The 23,864-nt window shown below is 42.8% G+C and overlaps 1 protein-coding gene across 1 annotated transcript in view; it reads right to left on the bottom strand.

Moving 5' to 3' along the window:
- Positions 1 to 23,864, bottom strand: part of LOC146810798 (gamma-aminobutyric acid receptor subunit alpha-1) — a 419,681-nt gene that overhangs the window by 98,338 nt on the left and 297,479 nt on the right. Inside the window, exon 6 of the mRNA XM_085617828.1 lies at positions 11,058 to 11,140. Within this exon, the coding sequence (XP_085473954.1) occupies positions 11,058 to 11,140 (83 nt within the window). The remainder of the gene's footprint in view (positions 1 to 11,057; positions 11,141 to 23,864) is intronic.

The raw sequence follows: 23,864 nt of genomic DNA, 5'->3' as shown, positions 1-23,864 counted from the left end.
GTATCGGAATAAACTCCTGCCGGCCCCGGGTATTGTTTCAGCTATGGACTGCTGCCAGGTGCAGCTCGTGACTGCACGAGGCACTGCAATCACTGCATTGATGACTTACAGCCCGGCTGGGACTCGTACTTGGTGCTGGAGCATTAAGGGGACCCAAGGGAGCCTGAGGACACTATTTTTTTGGGTCACTCGATGCTTATTACCACGTTTTTGTCCAGACCAGTGATTCCTTCTCCACGTTCACCCACCGGGGAGCGGTGCTTTCTGTGAAGTGTAGTTCACCTTGGACTACTTTGGGTGAACGAACATGTAATCTGGGGAGGGAACTTACCATCCAATGATGACAAGGCAGGACACTTCAAAAGGCGTGGGTGGAGTTTCAACCTGTTTCTAGCAGCATCTGAGGAAGGCTAATCTTGCCGAAATGCATAATGCTGTTTGGTCTGAATAAACGGCTCCCGATTGGTTTCCCCGAGTGGCCTGTTTCCTTTGTTGTGATATATATATATATATATCTCAACAATGGTGCTCGGTGCTGCAGAGTGCACTCGAGAGACCGCAATTCTCCCAGAAGTCAGGTCAGTACTCCGACCGCGAGTCTCGCCTGACGCGTTTCGGATAGGTTTCCTTAATCATAGGCGACTCGATTTTCATACATTACTGGCGTCACTTTATTTAAATTTTTGTCCACCAATGGGCTCCTTGGATAGGAGTCCCAGAGCCTTCTGGGATTTGTAGTGCCACTCAGTCTGTCTCTCACCCCACTGGGCTTGGTCAAGCGGCCCTGGATGGGCCGTGGAGCGCCAGTCCTGCTTCACATCCACGGATCGGTCTCTCCACACCTGGCATCCTCATGATTTCGGTGCCGTGGCCCCTTTCACATCAAGGGTGGTGCAACTCTCACGCCCGGAGCCGGCGTGTGTAACATCTCAACAATGGTGCTCGGTGCTGCAGAGTGCACTCGAGAGACCGCAATTCTCCCAGAAGTCAGGTCAGTACTCCGACCGCGAGTCTCGCCTGACGCGTTTCGGATAGGTTTCCTTAATCATATGCGACTCGATTTTCATACATTACTGGCATCACTTTATTTAAATTTTTGTCCACCAATGGGCTCCTTGGATAGGAGTCCCAGAGCCTTCTGGGATTTGTAGTGCCACTCAGTCTGTCTCTCACCCCACTGGGCTTGGTCAAGCGGCCCTGGATGGGCCGTGGAGCGCCAGTCCTGCTTCACATCCACGGATCGGTCTCTCCACGCCTGGCATCCTCATGATTTCGGCGCCGTGGCCCCTTTCACATCAAGGGTGGTGCAACTCTCACGCCCGGAGCCGGCGTGTGTAACATCTCAACAATGGTGCTCGGTGCTGCAGAGTGCACTCGAGAGACCGCAATTCTCCCAGAAGTCAGGTCAGTACTCCGACCGCGAGTCTCGCCTGACGCGTTTCGGATAGGTTTCCTTAATCATAGGCGACTCGATTTTCATACATTACTGGCGTCACTTTATTTAAATTTTTGTCCACCAATGGGCTCCTTGGATAGGAGTCCCAGAGCCTTCTGGGATTTGTAGTGCCACTCAGTCTGTCTCTCACCCCACTGGGCTTGGTCAAGCGGCCCTGGATGGGCCGTGGAGCGCCAGTCCTGCTTCACATCCACGGATCGGTCTCTCCACACCTGGCATCCTCATGATTTCGGCGCCGTGGCCCCTTTCACATCAAGGGTGGTGCAACTCTCACGCCCGGAGCCGGCGTGTGTAACATCTCAACAATGGTGCTCGGTGCTGCAGAGTGCACTCGAGAGACCGCAATTCTCCCAGAAGTCAGGTCAGTACTCCGACCGCGAGTCTCGCCTGACGCGTTTCGGATAGGTTTCCTTAATCATAGGCGACTCGATTTTCATACATTACTGGCGTCATTTTATTTAAATTTTTGTCCACCAATGGGCTCCTTGGATAGGAGTCCCAGAGCCTTCTGGGATTTGTAGTGCCACTCAGTCTGTCTCTCACCCCACTGGGCTTGGTCAAGCGGCCCTGGATGGGCCGTGGAGCGCCAGTCCTGCTTCACATCCACGGATCGGTCTCTCCACACCTGGCATCCTCATGATTTTGGCGCCGTGGCCCCTTTCACATCAAGGGTGGTGCAACTCTCACGCCCGGAGCCGGCGTGTGTAACATCTCAACAATGGTGCTCGGTGCTGCAGAGTGCACTCGAGAGACCGCAATTCTCCCAGAAGTCAGGTCAGTACTCCGACCGCGAGTCTCGCCTGACGCGTTTCGGATAGGTTTCCTTAATCATAGGCGACTCGATTTTCATACATTACTGGCGTCACTTTATTTAAATTTTTGTCCACCAATGGGCTCCTTGGATAGGAGTTCCAGAGCCTTCTGGGATTTGTAGTGCCACTCAGTCTGTCTCTCACCCCACTGGGCTTGGTCAAGCGGCCCTGGATGGGCCGTGGAGCGCCAGTCCTGCTTCACATCCACGGATCGGTCTCTCCACACCTGGCATCCTCATGATTTCGGCGCCGTGGCCCCTTTCACATCAAGGGTGGTGCAACTCTCACGCCCGGAGCCGGCGTGTGTAACATCTCAACAATGGTGCTCGGTGCTGCAGAGTGCACTCGAGAGACCGCAATTCTCCCAGAAGTCAGGTCAGTACTCCGACCGCGAGTCTCGCCTGACGCATTTCGGATAGGTTTCCTTAATCATAGGCGACTCGATTTTCATACATTACTGGCGTCACTTTATTTAAATTTTTGTCCACCAATGGGCTCCTTGGATAGGAGTCCCAGAGCCTTCTGGGATTTGTAGTGCCACTCAGTCTGTCTCTCACCCCACTGGGCTTGGTCAAGCGGCCCTGGATGGGCCGTGGAGCGCCAGTCCTGCTTCACATCCACGGATCGGTCTCTCCACACCTGGCATCCTCATGATTTCGGCGCCGTGGCCCCTTTCACATCAAGAGTGGTGCAACTCTCACGCCCGGAGCCGGCGTGTGTAACATCTCAACAATGGTGCTCAGTGCTGCAGAGTGCACTCGAGAGACCGCAATTCTCCCAGAAGTCAGGTCAGTACTCCGACCGCGAGTCTCGCCTGACGCGTTTCGGATAGGTTTCCTTAATCATAGGCGACTCGATTTTCATACATTACTGGCGTCACTTTATTTAAATTTTTGTCCACCAATGGGCTCCTTGGATAGGAGCCGCTAGACCAATCCATATATGGATATATATATATATTATCTACTGGCGGTCGCCAGTAGATAGTTATAGTTAGGACCACGTTTCCATAGGAAATCCGCAACATTCTATTTTGAATAACTTTGGCACCGGTTGACGAATCCTCGCGAATTTTTCAAAATAGGTGGAGCGCTATGCTCCGCTCCTACCCTGAAAGTCTCGGGGGGATTCGTCAAGCGGGGGCTGAGATAAAAGGGGGGTCCCAAAACGCGTTTTTCCCATGCATTTTTCCATAGGACCTTTAGACACAGCTACAGCCCGAACGGCTGAACAGAATTACTTGAAATTTGGCAGAGAGGTAGTCCTCAGGTCAAGGAAGTGCCTTTTGTAGGTTTGGTGGAAATCTGTTCAGTAGATCCTGAGAAAATAGCATTTAAATCAATATATATATCTGTGGCAGCTTACGGTGCGCTTACGGTGCGCTTACGGTGCGCTTACCGTACGCGTACGGTGACGTGCGCGAGCGCGATTCTGATTGGCCCTTAGATCTTAGTAAACATTCGAATCGGTCGAAACCAGGAAGCGGCGTCTGCCATTTTCTCTCTCGCACTCTGACAGGGGGTTGAAAAACAAAGTCCAAAAACATGTAAAGGGGCTGTTTAGACAGCTCCCAAGCACCTAGCCATGTTGAGGGAGTCCCCAACGATCCCCCAAGTGAAAAAAGGCAAATTTAATTTTTTCGATAATTTCGCCGATTACGCTTACCGTACGCGTACGGTAAGAAATATTTAAAAAAAAAAAAAGTATCCACATTCTCCCCACCCCGTGTACAAAAGGTGCCTGCAGGGCACCTTTTGTGCATGGCTTATAAGAGCTAAATCAAACATATATTTTACCTGTCACAACGATGCTCATCAAATGTCCTCCATGTGCGCACGGTGCGCGAAGCGCATCGTGCGTTCATGGCCCATGTAGCGTAACGTGGGCACGCGGTGCGCGAAGCGCACCGTGCGCGCACGGAACGAACTGCGTTAAGTGGGCGCGCACGCCACAAATGGCGTAAAGTAACTTAGCATTTAAAAAAACGTAAAAATTCACTGAAAAAACCATAGGTTTCACACACGTTATAGTTAGGAATTAGCATTTAAAAAACCTTGCAAATTCACTGAAAAAACCATAGGTTTCACACATGTTATAGTTAGCTGGACATTTTACTGATAAAAAACCTATGAAATTCCCCCGTTATAGTTACTGTAGGCAACTATAACTCACGCGACCGTAATCCTCTGCTGATGACATATGTGTCTTTATGAAAAAAAAATATTTGTAATATATGTATAGCTAAAATTTAATGGAAGAAGACATGGGCAAATAAGTGTCTAAATCCAGTATTAGCATCAGCAGAGGATTACGGTCACGTGAGTTATAGTTACCTACAGTAACTATAACGGGGGAATTTCATTGGTTTTTTATCAGTAAAATGTCCAGCTAACTATAACATGTGTGAAACCTATGGTTTTTTCAGTGAATATATATATATATATATATATATGATCAAGGCCCATGGTCGGGCTGAAACGCGTCATGGCGGCAAGGTGATCTTGAAATAAATATATTTGCTGCACCAAACTGTGGTCCGTATCCGTTGTCAAGAAGCGACAGTAGCGGAGTTCCTGATAGATAGATATATATATATACATACACTTGATGGTGGAGTGATTCAGTTACTGAACGAACACCCCTCAGGACTGCATTTACCAGCATGCTTCAGCCAGGCAGATTGAAAACGCGAGTCACCCATTGGAGGAGAAGGTAATGACATCACAGAGGGGAGCGGTTTTCAACTCACCTGCACCTCGTAGACTATCAGAGAGAGCGTGAAGACCCATGAACAGGCACTGATGAGAGCCATTGGAGGCTTGAAACGCGTCTGCCTTAGCGTTTGATGGGACTGCTGCACTACGCGCAATTTACCTCAATAAAGTCCTTGCATCGAATTCCGGAGTGTGCTGTGCTTTTTCCCGAGTTGGAGGAGGCGTTGGACTTATATATATATATATATATATATATATATATATATATATATATATACATATATATTTTCAAGCTCTGCTTCCTTTGCTTTATGGGAAATAAGCACTCACGAGTGGCATTTGAAGGTGTTTTTATTCTTCCAGAAACAAATGCGTTTCGGCGGTTCTGCCTTCCCCGGTGTTACTGACACACACGCCATCTTTTAACAATCAGGGAAGTGCTGTAACAATTGAAAAGGGACTCAGCAAGATGCATTTGGAATGAGCGCCATCTTGTAGTATGTACAATACATATTGTATTCGTATCTCAGTAATACATATGCAAATGCATTAAATGCCACGTGATATCACAATCACAGCATAAAATGAAATTCATTACATATTGAAAAGGTTATGCAAGCAAATTCATTACACTCACATTTATTTTCAATTGTAAATATGCATATGTATTACTGAGATACGTGTCCTAAAATACATGACTGACTACTTATAAACAAAAAGGTTAATAACTTCTCTTGTCTGATGCTTTTGTATATTACACGTTCATGTCTACTTAATTGTCATGTGACTATTGCTAGCTTTCAAAATGCAATTTAATACACTTATTCAGAATAACAAAATCTACGACCTCGAACACAACCTCATTAGCTAAGATATTAAGAAAGAAGACACACTATAATGTATAAAAATATTGAAATAATTTCTGGACAGTTTCTTGGCTTTCAGTTAATGAAAAAAAGTAAAAGTGCATACTGGAAATGGAAAAGGACAGCACTCTATTCTAATGGAATAATGTTGCATGCATAATAATCAGACCTGTAAAAAAATACAATTATGACCCAAAACATTTAACTGGGTACAAAAAAAAAAAAAAATCTAAATTCTTGGCTAGGAGAAGTGTAATGCATCTTATGTGACAGAATGTATTTAGCTTATACCTAATAATTGCTTACAACCCAGTTCTGCAAGCAGTTTGACAAATATATTTCTGAAAGTTATCCTGCAGGTTACATCCTTCATATGTAGTGGACCGTCATGATGGAACTACCCAAGCATGCTACACATAAATCTCCCCAAGGTGATATGATCACTAGTTAAAATTTTGAAAGCATTGTTTTTATTGCTATCTCGTTGTCATGCCCCAGGTGAGATAGCAATTCCGACTTCCCCAGTAACAAACTTTTAGTGGTTCCTTCAGAGCTCAGGGGTTGAGTACACCTACATGAAACCAGAATTTAGCATTCTGTCTCCCTTAACCCCAGACCACAGAGAAGCAACCCTGCACGTCTAAGGGATAGGAAAATGGTGGTATTCTAAGTGAGACCCAGAAATCCATCACCACAGCCCCTACACAGCCTAACCACATCACATCTAAGAAGCTTTTTCCTAAGTGTTAGACCGGTCAGCCTTAGGGTGGTCTTCTCTCAAACCTTTTGCCTTTCTCCTCAATTGTTGCTTGTTTTTGTCGGCCTTAGGACTCTGTGCACTTTTGGCTAAAGTGTGTGCACTCACCCACTAAAAGATGGTAACATTGACTTACACCCAATTGACACATTTAACTTACTTGCAAGCCCCTAGTAAAGTGGCACTACATGTCCCTGGTGCCTGCAAATGTAATGCTACTGGTGGGCCTGCAGCACTTATTGCGTCACCCACTTGCACATCACAAAGCCCATCCCCGACACACTCACAAAGGGTTTAACACTACTTCAAAGTGAACACCAGGTATAAATAGTGGCTCCTCAGACCCAACTCTTCAGTACACCTCTGTAACTGTGGAAGACATGAAAGGACTGCTGTGCTGCTCTGCAAAAAAACTACTACTCTGCTGCCTGAGTGAGGAGGACTAGACCTGCATCTTGAACCCAGGACCACTAGAGTGACTCCAAGGACTAGTTGGCTTGCCCCCAGGTCAGGCTCTCAGGGACAGAAAAGGCTCCGACCACCTTGAACCTAGCGCCCAGACTCTGTCTGCTGTGAGTCTTTCCCACAGTGTCAACCCAGAAGAAGAAGTGGTGCCACCCCAGCCTTGTACATTTGGAAGTAGGACTGAAGGTTCTCAGCTAGACCAGCTGTGGTCTCTTGAGCAGAACCAAAGCAGCACAATGCATCTCCTTGCACCTCCATTACTGCCACTGCTCGATGCAGGACCTTGCATCGCAGCCTGCAGCATCTTGGAACCGAAGCTGAGTGACGCCTCTGCAATGCAGGACTTTGCATCAAAAGCTCCATCGACATCCTCATCGAAACAACCCCATTGCAATGCAGGACCTTACATTGCCATCTGCAGCCCCTCGAAACTGACGTATCCTTAGTGTGGGATCTTGCAACCAAGAGGGATTCAGCGATAACTAAAATGCAAACTTCAACTTACAAGATGTCTCATTGAGTACAAATTATATTACAAAGAAAAAACTTGTAATATTCCTAATAATGCGGCCTATATTTAGATGCTATTGCCAAATGTTCCTGCTAACTCATCTCCGCTCCTACCGAAGTCAAGATGCCTAATTCCCTTCTGCCCAATTCAGATACTGCTGTGCTCAAGGAAGAACCTCTTCCTTCACCTCCACCAGTGAACAAACACTAACCTTTCCTCATTTGGGTTGATATATCAGTCTCATAGTGCCAATCAATTATAGGTGCCAGATCAGTACTGGAGTCTCAGCTCTTGAGTGACGAAGATCTGTCTCAAACCTCCACACTTTTTTGCTGACTGATTCAGACATTGGAGGCCACCAACATACTTTTTGAACAAGCTTGGTGTGGGTCCTTGTCCCTAGAGGTGGGTCTAGCACCTATCCCCTCCCTGTGAGTGCCTCATGGAGTGTCATGATATTCTCCCACATCCTCTTGCCCAGGTTACAACTTACAAGCTAGAAGGGAAACTATAAGGAATTCTGGGACTTGGATATAGGGCCAAGAGTTCCTGATGCCCTTGCATCCAGCAGATGGATGAACTGAAATACACTCCTTGGGTGCAGGAGCACCAAATTGTCTCAAGGGCAACACAGGTTTTCCTTGTCATTACCTCATTACTATGGCTTTGAGGTGCATAAGCACTCAAGGCTAGGCCACTTATGTCACCCAGGCATGGTGCAACCCTGGCATTCTCACCCACACAAGAACACACACACACACAAAAGGTAAGGCTTATCGTATGCATTTACCTTGGCTAACACTGTCCTTACTTTTTCAGTTAGGCAACCTGTGTGATGTTCAGCTAGGTGCCCATTAAGTGCTGCTGTCAGAAAAGGTCATTAGCATGGCAGCTGCTGTACTGTCATGTTGGAATGCACCATAGTTCCACCAGAGCCGCTGCCTTAACAGCGCTTCCATGGAGAGTAAATGCCACAATTGACTGTAACAGGACAACAACAAAATGCAAATGTGTGCAAAGGTGGCAATTATTTAACCACCGTCCGTCACTGGGTATGTCTTCATAGCCTTGATTTAGAGTATTACACAAAGCCTTCATTGCATCATATGTAAGGGTGATATATAATATATTACAGAAGTGGCAGTAACTCCTCTATAGTTCTAGTTAAGTCAAACTTTCAATCGAAACGTTACCAAAAACCAGTAGATTTACTTTGCTCCTCAGGGCAAGTTTTGCGCGATTCCATCCAGTAGGGGTTTTAAAAATGGGGGGGCTAGATCAAAAAAGTTATACTTCTCATTTTAAATCCCACAGGATTATTTGCTCCTTGACACAGAAAGAACAGCTGGAAGGAATGACACCAGACCTGCTGTCTAAATAGAACTTTACTGAAGGAATTACCGTTGCTTGGTTTGCTGTAAATCCGTTCAGTAGTTTTTGAGACAATTTAAAAAGCACTTAATCTTAGAGCTATCTGTACTGTTGATTTGTGAATCCTTTAAAAATGTGCTAATCCAATAAAAAAAAAATAAAGGTAAACCATTAGACTAGGAATCTTTTTCTCCCTTTATTCATAGCGGCTTCAAGAATGTACAGCACTCTGAATAGTTGTCATGGACAAATTGTTGTTGCAGCTGTCTTTACATAACAAGCTACACTAAGCACTGTTGGGTAAAAGAAGGAGGAACGGTGAGCCCTGGCAATAAATAAGTATCATAAAAAGGATTTTGTCCTGGAATTTACAAATCCTATGCTGGATGTTGGATATCTGTGGGCCCTACTGTGCCTCAGAATTCACAAATCCAGAATAGAATTTGTGGAACTGTGATAGAGAATGGAAAAAATGATTCAGTGCACTATTGCTATGCTTGGTCTACTACCACACATTGGATTTTGTTTGTACATGGTGGGGCGGGAGCAAGGCCTGGCCACAGTCCCGGCCTGTGGCAACCCATGTTGTGCACTACTGTAGATAAGATGACCACCCGTGGTGAGTAGGATAAAGTGGTGGTTTGCTGTCTACAGTGGGTTGGACGCAGGGTCTGGAGATGAGGGCCTGCAGGGATATGTGGACCAGGAGTTGCTGCCCATGAAGTGCTGTGTGAGGGCTTGCCCACATGCCATGCGCAGTGGGGGGAGAGGGGGAAGACCACATTTTGAGGGTCTGGTGCAGGGCCTGGTGCCTAGTCCGGAAGTTAACTTCACTGCTCGGAGCCAAAGGCCCTGTGCTGCTGGTGTTGTGGCCCATGTTGAACTGGGTGAAGGGAACACTGCAATGTGGTGTATGATCAAAAAACCACAGTTATCACCAATCAAAAACGAAACAGTACTGAAATTTGCAAGTTATGATTAGCGGCACATTCCATGACTCTCATAATAGCTAGGCAAACCATAACCCGCCCACCAAATGCAGTGCTTATGACCTCACACAATTTAGACTGATAAATAACATAAAATATAACTAAAAAACAACATATAATCAAATCAGTTAATGACAGTACATTTATAATTATCTCTGTCAAATTGGAAAGGGTTATGCGATATACAATCTCACCTGTAGGGTTACTTGTAACTTTTGTAATTGCATCTCTTTCATTAAGGATTTGGTCATGAACATTGTGTTTGATGTCATTTATGGTTTGCGCGGCAGTTGTATACATGTTATGGGGTTGGGTTCCTAACCATTATTTGCAATTTTCTGGGGTGTTAATTTATAACAATAAGTGTACTTAAACAGTATTTTTAGGTATAATATATATACTATATTATTGTTCAGTGATGTCCAGCAGACAAATCACCTTAAGCGACCTGCCCCCGCCCCCACTGCACCCATCCTTTGGGTGAATACTAGTAAAGAGACAATGCCATCCTCCATAAGTGCATTATTTCTGAAATATCAAATTCTTTTGCATCTTTTGAAAGCTTACAGACAGGTTTATAAGAGTCTAATCAATTTAGATTGTTTTGTTACTAATTCACAATGCCTATATCACGCGGTCAGAATCATTGGTCAATCTCATTAGTAATTTTAACAATGCTGTTATTTATATATAATCACTGATGTCATCAATGATGTCATTTAACATGTCATGAGTTCTGTAATGTATAAGGTCTTAAGTAATGCATTATGGGGATCCCAATTTATAATTAATTTACTAAAGTATAACTGCCATATTCGATTTTTTTTCCGGTTTCCTATGGTAACTTGTGTCTCATTCCAACCCCTAACTATAACATCACTTTTACCATTGCTTTTTCAGTGAATGTGTATGTGTGTGTATGTGCGTGTATAATATAAAGCAATTACATCTCCTTGCTCTCAAGAAGAGAGTTTCTAAGACAAATCTTGAAATATAGTAGTTACATGAATAATAAAATAATACACATTTTATCTTTGTGATTTCAGCAAAACCTACACGAATGTTGTCAAAAAGAGATAAAAGAAAGCTTCAGTAAAAAAAAAAAGAATGACTTACAGCTTCCAAATTTTAAGGGGCAAGCATGAGCATCCATTGGAAAGTCTTCTAAATGCATTGGACATTCCGCTCTCACAGTCAATCTGCAATATGTTGACAAGTAACACGAATTAACAGGTACCTGCATGCATTTTTAAGAAGACATTATATATACATAAACTGAACTTCAATTTAATAAACGTGAAAACCAGGAGTTACAATTCATACAAATTCAGCAACAAAAAAAAATCAAAGTTTCTGTAGTAGACATGAAGCACGCCATTGCCAAGACACAAACTCTGCATCCTCTTCCATATGAGAAACCTGGTGCTCAGTCCTCTTGGCTAGAAAGAAATGAGGTGGGTCCCAAAAGGTCTTAGGCTCTTAAATGTGAACCTGCATTCAACAGATTCTGTCAATCGTCTCCCTTACTGGCAGTGTAAGAAAACTGATTTCCTTAAATTCCGATTAGATTCTGGATAATAAAACTTCCTATGGTCCGTTTATAGAAGAGTGTCTTGAATGACCTTCCTTTGCCTTGGTGCTTCCATATAGCAGGCCCTGCCCATGGGCAAGGTAGGAGGGCAGAAAATACCCACACTCTTGGAGGCAGTTGAGAGTGCACTAACAAATTCCCCTGCCTTGTGCAAAGCAGGGGGCTGAAAACATCATTCCCCACTCCTTGCCAAGTAGAGCCAATAACACCCCCCAAAATCCTCAGGTAAGGTGGGCATTCTACAGTTTCCCCTCCCCATTCCCACATCTGCATGAATCCCTGCGAAGCTCAGATAGCGCTTCCTAAATGCCTGCCCAAATAACTTGTATGTGTTTGTGTTACAGAGTTGGCAAAGAGACCCTGTCTTAATGGTTCTAATGCACTCCTCATGTAAAATTATTTTTTTAATCTTGAATGCCGTTGTGCTCTTTGATGAAACTGGATTGAATTAATATAAAGTTTTGGTACCCTATACCTCTTGACCAAGGAGCATGTTGTGCCATTCTATTAAGGTGGAAATAAAGAGTGGTCGCAAACGTGCATCATCGCTTTTTAATTTCCATTTAATGAAAGAAAAAAACAGCTGCACGTATAACAATATCTTCTAAACCGATCTTGAAAAACCATATATGAGGTGAAATGGCCTGGTCCAGGTTGTGATTATTCTGTCGTTTCATGAAAATGCATTTAGGATTTTTTGGAGTAAAAGTGGGGTAAAAATGATATATTTTCATAATGATAATTTCTGTTTTGGAATTACAAATTCTGTCGATCACATTTGAATTTTTGAGAGGGGTGATTGGTTAGTGAAAGGCTTCATTTTTTATTTTCCTACCCCCACCTTTGAAATTGTGATTTTCAATCTGAAATCAAAAATTTGATGGTGGAAAAACGTATCTTGTTCCAAGGTGTTAATGATGAGTGATGTTTCAGTTTAGGGAGTAGAAAACACTTTAGGGTTGGAAAAAGCACCTTTGGAAAACTGCCACTTTTGAACAGTAGAATCGGGATTCAGAATGGATTCGTATCTTTCAAAATCATGATTTTGCTTTCAAATTGTGAGTTATAAATATGCAAATGTTACGGCCTATTAGTAGATTCTTTAAAAAGTGACACCATATGATGAATCTTAGCATCGATAATGTCTCTTTGTATGTTCAATAATGTGCAGATCTCTCAAGAAAAGAAAAGTTTAAGAACGGTCAAAACAGCTTTTATTTCCTAATACCTCTAGATTAACTGAGAGGACTTTGGAAACAGTTACTGCGAGGGGTGTACGCAGTCCCTTTCAGCGCACCGGGGCCCTCAAACCTTCAGGGGGCCTCCATTCAGGCTACGGATTATCTCTGAGATATGGGGGACTCAGGAGCCCCTATTCACATCCTGCGAGGGGTAGGGGGGGGCGTCATTTTGTTAAAGTTGGATGGGGTGCCTCAAAACCTCTGATTGCTAAAACCTTGGGTGTCATTGGACCGAGCAACACAAAATATTGCAGATAAAACATCACATACTTCGTAGTGCTGTATTGAAAGGAGGGAAAAGCGTTGTTTTCTATTTAAAATTCCCTAGAAAGTTTGAGTACAGTGCACAAAGACCCTGCCCGCAGATCCAGCTGCGTTTTGCCGCGTGCAGCTGATTAACGCGTCATGGAGGCTGACTGAAGGATGTGGCCAATGGCATGCCACGATCCCAGACTCCACTACACAGGAACATGCATCTCTGGAAATGGGGCATCTGCGCACAGTCCAAGGCAATGTACAGCTAGCTGTGTTGACTCGTAGGTGTTAGTAAAACACAAAAATATGGGCAAGCCATCCAGAGTTTACCCTCCAAGCCACCTGTGCATGCCCGAAGGTAATGCCCCACTGGTTTGGGATATACATGGGCGAGGTGCTTAAAGTGGCTGAAGGCCAATGCCACACAGAACCAATGCTACACCCTACCCCCAGTCCTCACTGTCTACGACTGAAGGCAAAATGCAGCGGGCTCCGTGAACCCTAGGTTTTCAGGGTTAGAGTAAAATATGGTTGAAGGCTTTGCTAGCTGCCTGTTGCTGTAGGACTGTTTAGCACAGTAACTTCGATTAAGCACAATAAATAATGTTGAATAGCTCTCTGATCTCAGCATAAGTTAGTTATGGTTGACGTTCTGACCATAACCAATGAAAATGATACATTTTTATGATTCCTATTATAAACATAACTTCCGTTCGATTGAAGTGTTAGAAGGGAATTGCTAGATTTTGTTTTTATAAAATTGTTTTCTGAGTGCTTAACCTCTTTAAAAACGTTTTCCTGTGGGAGAGTAAGACTGCCTTCTGGAACATATCATGCCATTTAGAGTTTGTAATGTTCCACTATTTCATGCTATCATTTGTAAGGCCGTTTAATAATGGTCATTGTCAAAAGCTACTGCAAAGCCATGTGGTGATGGTTGCCATAGTGCAGCCTTCCTACTCATCTAAAGAAACTAAAGGACAGTCCTTCCGCTACATTGCTTCTCTGTGTAGAGAAACTGCAGCAGCGGCCAGTGCAGGTAAGAGCGGTGGGGCCAGGTGGGGGAGGGAGGGGATTTCGACAGACGCCGATGGAACATTAATTATTTATTTCATTTTCCCTTGTGCTTGTCTGTCCAAATCCCCCTCAACCCGGCCCCACCGCTCTTACCTGCATGGACAGCACCTGGGAAACTCTAGGGGCACTAAGTGATGGTCATTTGTACTGTAGTCTTGCTTCTTTTACAAAAGATCTATAGGGTAATCTAGTATGTCCATATAAGTTATTTGAAGATATCTGTCTATTGTCTTTGTATGTCTGCTTTAAGTTGAGCTTATCCATCTGGGGGCATACTGAGGGCTTGCTGTCCCAGTCTCCACTTGACTGTCGCTGAGAGAGGAGGAGGCGAGGCCCTGTTGCTGGTGCTCAAGCGGGTTTTCTGCCCCACAGCGCAGGTCGTGCTCGGGCTTTGCCCAGGTGAAGACAAGGGCAAGATAGGCCCATCTGAGCCAGTTAGAGCCTGAAATCGCTTGGGCTGGGCCTCCCCCTTTTCGTAAGTCACTTTCTCACCAAGCCTGTCTTTATGAAGATAGGGAAGAGAAAAACAGCTTCTTCGTCAGTGGTTAAGGACAGCTCCTCAGCAACAAGTGTCATGACCTCTCTAACAAATGACATGGGTGCGATAAACAAAGAAAGCAGTAATGTTGAGGAGAGGCAAAACACCAAACAACGTGCAGCCAACGAAAAAGTAGTCATTCATGCCCTGGGAGTAGCACCACATTACTGTAGTTCTATGTCAGTGTCAGCAGTTAGCACCATAGATGCATTGGGTTTGGCTGGCACATGTGTCGGGAGTGATTTGTTGACAATCAAACCCGCCTCACCTACTGATCCATTGGTGCTAACCCTAAGTAATCCAAATCAGATACCTGTATGAGAAGACAAAAAAGTAAAATATAAGGGACCACACACTTAAAACCCCCTGAGAAACATAACTAAATTCAAGGTGTTTTGCCCCCGATTGTGTAGATAAAGAACTTCAGGCGGCAACCCCAGAAGCCCTTGGGTAACAATAATTACGAGCTTCTGGTAAAGGAGTCAGTTAACAGAGTCTCTTATAGACTTGAAGCCCTGTAGTCCGCTGTTAGGAAATGGTTAGCTTTGGTTTAATGCAAAAATAATCTATCAAGAGGCAGCACCAGACAGCCCGCTGATTTCGAGGACCATGTGGGGGAGAATTAATTTAGAATTATTATGCTTCAAAGTAGTGAGTGAAACTGGGGTTCTGTTTGCACTGCAACCAAATATGATTAGAACATCTCCCAAAACCTTGTGTTCACCATAACCAGGAGGAACCAGACACTGCATTGGCAAGTAATTGCCTCCAATTACTCTCTGAAGTCATCCCATATGTACCCATCCCAAAGAACCTTCTACCCATCTGCAAGGATCAAGGAGAGAGATGAAGAGAGCTGTGCAATAAAGTTAAGCATTCGGTGAGGAACAGATTGTGAAGGGCAACAGGTCTTTTGGAGTGAACTAATATGGTATGACGTGTTCAATGGATTGCAAGAGAAAGAAAGATGACTGTGTTGTGGGCAATTTTAGATCCGCTTATTTTCTCGAAAGGGTCTTATTCATCTTTGCATCCCCCTGTCCTTTGCACAGTAACATTACTGCTGTTAATATAAGCTTTTACTATTATTAAGCTAGTGACTGTTCTAGGGCTCCTGTAGTTTTTCTGGATATTTGGGCGGAGGAGCACAATAATATTTGTTACATTCAATATGGCTTCCGCAAAGGTATTGGAACCATAAGACAATGACTGAACATAAATCTTTTTATAAACAACTACACCGCAGCTAAAAATGGATCCGTTTACTTAGCATTTATTGATCTGTCGAGTGCCTTCAACAATGCTATTCACTCTAAATTGTGGGCACTCGTGGGCAAGATGGGGATCAGAGATTCTATGGTCCATTTTTTAAGACTGTTGTATAAAAGCACTAGGGCTTGTGTCCGTTAAGTTAGAAACGGGGAATGAATTAAGTCCTTTGGGATCAGTAGGGGGTGAGGCATTGGTGCATTTTGGCCCCCTTCCTGTTCATTATATATATGAAGAGTACTGAGAAATTTGTGGAAGAAAAAGTGATAAATGTGCCCTAAATAGGACCTAGTTCTTTACATCTTCTGCTCTACGCTGATGATGTGGTTTTATTGGCACGTACGGGTTCCAGGTAAACAATGTCTCCAGGATAATTTTGTCATCTTTATGGAGTACGTAGGTATATGTGTTAATCTCAGTAAAATGTATACTATGATTGTTGATCCAGCCAAAAAGATTTCTAATATTGACCCCTTCTCCTATGTAGGGTTGAACTTTGACTGTTTGAATAACAAGTGTCGTCTGAGGAAAACGAGGATGTTATGTTTTGATAAATCCATTTTGTCAGTGTTTAAATTCGCTGTTAGACTTGGTATAAAACCTCTTCAGGAAATGACAGCTTTCTATTTAGCTAAGTGCGCGTCAGCATCTTGCGATGGAGAATGCATTTGGAGCTACTCAAATGTCAATAATTTACAGACAAAAGAAAATCAGTGGCTAAAAGGATTGTTGGCTGAGCCATCGAGCTGTTCCCATTCTATTTGCCTTCAGGAGCTGGGCCATATACTGAAGAGCGAATACATCTTCCACCTTTGATATTGTGGCATATGGTCCAAACAAGCAGCTGCACTAAACAGGAACATTGTGTGCGGTTGTTTAAAGTCGGATGCTGTCGATCATATATAGGCCTTGGATGTCGTGTATCTGTAATCTGTAATCATTTGGGTATGCCGACATTTTCTGAAAATCCGAAACTTTGCAAGGCATAAGTAACAGAGATTGGAAAATCTTATTCGCCAGACCTGAATGGAAGCTAGGGACGGTACTGATGACAAACACGAGACGTACGTTATGGCATCCAGTCATATCTTGTGATGGTCAGTAATGTACTTCATAGATTTGTTCTGACAATGTTTCGTTTACATGTTGTACATTTTTCGTAGTTTCCTCAGAGAAGTACGACCCAAGCGTTAAGTTACATGTGTGAGTTTTTCTTAGCAAAGTAATTGACACCTTGAAACCCCTGGAAACTCTACATAATGACTCTATTGAAACAGCTTAATTTTACACATTGTAAACCTGTTTTACATCTCGACAGAAACGACATACTCCTGTTACCTGTACTGCAGTTGTCATATTTTTGGGGGAAGCAGGAAGGACAAGATTTTTTGACTCAAGTGGCATTTTAATAATGTTGATGCAGCTCTAATTCTCAATGTGGTGTTTTTTTTACTTGAATGGCAGAGCTGTGAATTTACTATTTTTTGTATGTTGTGACGAAATAATGGATTGTTTATGATCTTATTTTATGGTATGTATTTGTTTTCTCTTTTATGGTTCATATTTGAATGGAATACAGTTTGAATGACTAATGCTTTATGTCTGCAAGGACACCTATTCATGTTCCAATGTTGGTACAGCCTTAGTCTCTGTATTATCATGGGGAAAAAACAAGCATTTAAAACTGCAGTGTTTTCTGTGATGTCAGCAGTGATATAATTAATTATCTCATTTGTGATGTCATGTGTGGCGTTAACTGGGGGGGAGGGGTCGTTAGCAGTGCATTGTTGGGTATAGCGTTACATTGCTCTCCCTGTCAAATTTAAGCTTTCTAGATATTCAATAGCAATTTTCGTTTCAAGATATGTTAAATATTGAGAAGTGACTGATCATAATATCTACAAAAACGTTCCATAATGGTTTTTTTGCAGTGAATCTCTCTATGTTTTGAGTGTGTTTTCCTATTCATCTGTCATACTACCTCTATGTATCTAAACAGAAGTATATCGGCCTTCGATTGGCAATCTTATTATCGCCTGGTTTATTCATAATGCCACTTATAATACTTCCTTGAACAGAAGAGAAGCTGCACATCTTAGAATGTTTCCCACAGTTAATTATGGTAGAAGTGATGACATATATTTTCTGGAACGTAAAGACTTGAGCAAGGTAATATGAAAGGAAAGCTCTTCAAATTACCTGCATACATTGAATGCAAATGTCATCTTCCTGTAATAAATGCACCTTCTAGCAACAAAAGATTCTGAAATAAAACCTAAGTAATTATCGATGTCAGCATCTCATCGTTAAGGCAAAATGGAAATGTATATTATTCTAAAATAATACAGCTTTTGGAGAATGGTGAAGGCCACTGAGAAAGCATCCTTTCATGCAAATTGGAAAAAAAACATGAAAACCTCACCAATTTCGACTTAGGCAAATCACTAAGAATGCTTAATGGCTCTGTTCTTGTTGCTAAAACTGACAGTGAAAATATCAGCGTTCAGTTCACACTCGGTACCTCTTAGAAGGTGCACTGTTGGGCCAAATGACAGCAGAATTATCACTGGTGACGTTTGCTGAAGTATGCATCCCAATGTTAAAGCCTATGCCTGAATTGGCTGGGGTAGGTGTGTCTTACTCTTTACGACTCCTGACATTCTCCTGAACTTCAGCGAAAAAAAGTATTTTTTACTATGCATACTCCAGTTCTCAATGTAGGTGAACTTGATCCGTCAGTTGCATTTCTTGCTCGCGCTCCAACAAAGCTTCTAATAGATTTAGAGTTGAAAACTAACAAAGGATGTACAGTCCTAAACACCTCACATCGAAGGGATGCAGAACAGATTACTGCCACATTGGCCTGTGGCTCCCCAGCCAAAACTTGTATTGTCAATCCACATTTGAGAACTTGCTAATTGTGGGTAAGTACAAAACAAAAATAACTGCACACTTAAAGGAGGAATCTTTAACATGTCTCACGATCGAAGTATGTTTGAGCTTACTTTTGTTGCCTTCGTTTGAGGTATGATTAGCTCACATTTGAACGCTTTCTTCTGGCTCACTGCCCATCTTCAGTCTCACTACTGGCCACTCCCTTTCCACTCTTCCACTGTCTTCCCCACCAAAGCCCGCCCAGCCTCGAATCTCACACTCTGTTTCCCTGGTCCTTACTACCTCAAGGCTTTCAATGCCATGTTAACTAAAGAGTGGCCATGCATTTGCAAGGACATGGAGTAAAAGGACTATTGCAATTGCTTTTCATTCTAATGAGGAAAGCGTTGACACCTTATATAGACGTGACACTAATTGCTTATTATTTGTGTAGTCGCTTTGCAAATGTCTGAGTTGTGTCAATCTAACTGTTTGTTGTCCTATATGTTTTTAACCTTATAAGTTTTTGTTTCCTTCAACCCTTTTCAACATTTATTAAATTATTTTCTTATTTCATTTGATTTTCTTTGCCAAAGAAACTATTTGACTTCTATGTACATTGTTGTATAGTACTCTGTTGGAAGAGACCGCTTGTTCCTCTAGACATAACTGTACCCAGAGTCCCTGTCACACCTTTGGGTTCCCTTGTCTATGAAAATACACATTTGCAAGGGCCATAAAATACCTTTCCAGTGGGAGGCTGCAGTCAGTGCTCAGAGGTCCCAGATTAATCCACAATCAGGAGCTGTCTACCAGGGGAGTGTCAGACAGGGGGTAGTTAACATAGATGCTGTGCTGTGAGTTTTACTGTGGGTTTCCTTGCATACCAAAGTTTATACTTGTACTACTAAGAGCAACAAAGCTATTGTAGTAGGGATCTGTTGATGTAAAAGCAATCTAGCCACTCCCTGTATGCTACCAACGGGAGTGCACAGATATGTGTCAGGCCCTAAAAGGGATCACAAAAATCAGTCTTTGGAATACATCATCACAGTATGTATGTATGTCAGGACTGGGCATGTAATTCTGTAAGGCTGCAGCTTTTACTGAGCCGTGGTTCAGTGGCGGCACCTCGTGGGAGTGCTACAGGGCGGTGGGTGGGGTAAGGGCAGGGTGGGGGGTAGTAAACTCCGGCTTTAGGCCGAAAGAGAGTTCAGTTAATAAATAAATAATTAAAACGAATTTCATTGCGTGCGCGCATGTGTATCAAGCTCTCTGTGTGCGTTTTTTGTTTGACCCGCATGCTCCTCTGCCTTTTAAAAGACTTAGGACAGGTTATACAGAAGTATTTTGTGATTGCAGGTGATACAATTCACAAATTCACAGGTTTGCAACACAAAATTTGTTTCTGAAATGTAGCAAACCCATCTGTGAGCCAGAAAAGCCTGTCTGACTTGCAATATGGGTATTTTCGACCCATACCGAATTGCAATTAGGAAAGGGCGTGAAAGGGGCATCCCTTTGTAATTGCAATTCATGTGGCATATATCAATTTTTAGTAAGATTATTCCACTTGAAAACCATTGATGAGTTACTGACACCTTAACAGAGGTCGTAACTAATTCCCAAAACGAATGTGTCGCCTTTGGGCACCATCCCCTTTACAAATGGTTTCAGGAGTAATCAGGTTGAGCAAATGAGAAACTTTTTGTATTTTTAGCACCACTGGTGTCTTTGAGGACCACGGGCTAATGTGAAAAAAATGGTCCCATTTGGGAATACAAACACAAAAGCGGTGGTGTGGTGCTCTGCTGATTCTTGCACGGCTTCATACCTGTGTGTTGTGGTCAACCAGTATTAGTACACAGGTCATTCAAAGGCTGTTCACAACAAGTGAATGCGCAATTGTAGACCACTTTTTGTGATCAGTCTTTTATATGTCTAGCCTTTAATGAAGAATTATAATGCTCCCTCATTGTGACAGAATACTATTTCTTATCTGCGTTCTTAGAAAATGCAGCTTTATATCATCTTTATAGTGGTTTGTCTTGCAGTGGAAGAACAACTCCTCAGAAATTTTCAAATACAAATATTTCCAAACAAAAATATCTTGGAATATGCATACCAGAACACAAAGCCAAACCCTCCTAAAATGAAATATAAACATTTCATAACAGTCTTGGGTCTCTGTAAAGTAGGTAAGGGCTGGGGAGACTAAATCATACGCTCATACAAAACATCACTGTTCCAGCACTTCCTCCTGACTTTGTCAGTCTTTGTAGGGGTTTTTGCCCTGTTTCCCCATGTGAAAAATGACACACCAGTGGCACAAGAAGCTTGTAAATAAGCACCAGTTATCATTATCTCCATTTACTACTTAAAGAAGCATGAATCAGCAGCATCATATCCTGACATACACCGATTTACCTGAAGATAGACATCATGGCAAAGGTAATGTTATGCTATGTTATTTAAGAGTATTAATATATTGCTTTAATCTATTCCTGTGTATTTCTTGCTCCAGATCTGAAAAACGCTTGCTTCCATTTCACTAGAAAAGACTGCTTATGTAATCAGCTCTCGAAAGTTATTATCTATTCATGTGTATTGCTGTTTCTATTTCTATCAAATTAAGCATTTCAGAGAAAATATTCATCTGAATGGTAGAATTTGACTTATTATAAAGCTATTGTAAGGACCAGCCTGGTACCATTAGGTTCATGCACATTGATTGACTTGAGAATAGAACTGCACTGAAAACATGGTATAACTGGTTCATTTGCTCAAATGTGCATCGCTGGGGAAGAAATGCATTCAGAGTCGAATATTTACTATCGATCTCTATGCGAAAATACAACATACAGGAACATTTTATACATATAAAATGTATTTTAAAAAAACGTATAGGGCCATTTATTATTAAATAGGCAACCACCTGAATTGTCTGTCTCAACAACAATGACCTATTGCGTACCCCGTATAGACATCCAGAAAGGAGCAGAAGCACTTTTCGTAACAGAGGAACGCAGAGCAGCCCACCATGTTCGGACGCTTCACTCAATATTATTTTTTTCATTTTTATTTTTCAAATACAAACCAAAAATGCATTACTTTATTTCTGAAAAGCAAAATAAATAAATGCCTATGGCAATTATGCACAATTAAGTGATGTGCCTGTGCACTGGGGCAGTTCTTCATTTTCCATACATTGGTACGACATGTAAGAAATGATGATCTGGGCAAAGGAAATATGCTTCTTGGTCATCATCATGAATAGGGCGGTTCGGTGGTGACCTAGTGGCATTTAGGTCACTACCTTTGTTTGACTACTGGGGGGGTCAATCAGCACTCCCCCTTGCAGCCTCTACTTCTAAATGAGATGGGAGAACTGCAATCTTGGCCAGCTGGATAGTTTATAGTGGTCCTTCTGCCTGGCCAAACTTTAAAATACCTTCATATTTGATCATATTAAACCCTACATTTAAACTAAATTTGATGGGAAGTCCAATGGATAGAGAGGCTCAAGGTAAATGAGAAATATTTAATTATGATGGTTTTACTGCAGTCTCAATGATATGCAGATGTGTTATGTTATGCAGATTTCAGAGTGAACTATCACCCAGGTGGTGCTGAGCGGGTGTAAGTCTCAGCACACTCAGGGGCGTGTGGGTCTGCTCAAAAAGCTAGGTCTTTAGCTTTTTGAAGAGTTTAAGAAATGAGGAGGATTCTCTTATGTGTAGTGACAGCTTGTTCCACACTTTAGGAGCAAGGCAGGAGAAGGTTCAACTGCTGTATCTGGTTTTTCGTATGTGTGGGATTTGTGCAAGTGGGAGGGTGGATGAGCAGAGGTGCCTTGAAGGTTTGTGAAAGCAGATGCAATTGTTTAGGTACGCTGGGCCAGTGTTTGTCATGCCTTGAAAGTGTGGGTGAGGAGTTTGATTTGTGCTCGTCTGTGAATGGGGAGTCAGTTGAGCTCTTTCAGGTGTGGTGTGATGTGAGTGCCGATTAGCAGGTTGAGAGTGATTCTGGCTGCCTAGGTCTGAATGGTCTGCAGTTTTCTGATGAGTTTTATGTTGTTCCCAGCATAGAGGGTGTTCCCATAGGCCAGCTTGCTTGTGACCAGGGTGGTTACTTGACAGTTTACCGGGTGCTGATTAGGAGTCATTTGAATATCTTTCTTAGCATCTTCAGGGAATGGAAACAAGCATGAGGCAGTAACATTATTGACTTGGTGGTCACGTTGAGTTTGCTGTCGTTGACGATTCTGAGGTTCTTAGCGTGGGTGGTGGGGGTGGGTGCTTGACACTAATCTCTGGGCACTAGGTGGAGTCCCACAATGATGTGCTCTTCCCGAAGATCATGATTTTAGTCTTGTCAGTGTTCAGCTTTAGTCCGTTGGTCTTTAGCCAGTGGGCGATTTCAGTCATGGAAGCATTGAATTTGATCTGAGTACTGGGCATCTTGTCCATGAGGGAGTGAATGAGTTGCTTGTCATTGGTGTAGGAGATGATATTGATATTGTGTGAGCAGATGATGAGGTCATGTATGTCTTAAAGAGGGTCAGGCTCAGGGAGGATTCTTGCAGAACTCCTCAGATGAGGTTTGTTCATCCAAGGTGTTCAATGACAGGTCGACTGACTGGGTCATTCCAGTCAAGAAGGAGCAAATCCAAGAGAGTGCATGTCCTTCGATTCCGATCTTGTGTAGGTGTTGGATGAAGAAAGGGATGAGCGACAATCTTTTGATCAAGATAAAAGATCAGTGAGATTCCACTCAAGGCTCAGATTACCATCTCAACTATTAAGAAGAAATTGAATGAAGCTCAAAAGACTGTCTATTAATTTAAGGATTTCTTAATGAACCCCAAGATACAGAAATTCCAAAAAGACCTGAAGAAGTTTTCTTTTGAGAATGTGTGTCCATACTCAAGGGAGGATCGTTGATAGAAAGAAGAGAACCCTATTGAGACATACTCAAGGAGTAGTTGAGCCTCCGACTCACAAAGTTCTGATTAAGGGTCCTACAGATCACCAGGAAATGGGGTCAATGAAAGGGTGTACAGCCACAAAGATTATATG

Source organism: Triturus cristatus, chromosome 7 (genome assembly GCF_964204655.1).
Source record: "Triturus cristatus chromosome 7, aTriCri1.1, whole genome shotgun sequence".
In the NCBI taxonomy this organism is placed as follows: Eukaryota; Metazoa; Chordata; class Amphibia; order Caudata; family Salamandridae; genus Triturus; species Triturus cristatus.
The sequence above is the reverse complement of the archived record's forward strand: the minus strand, read 5'-3'. Positions and strand labels throughout refer to the sequence as shown.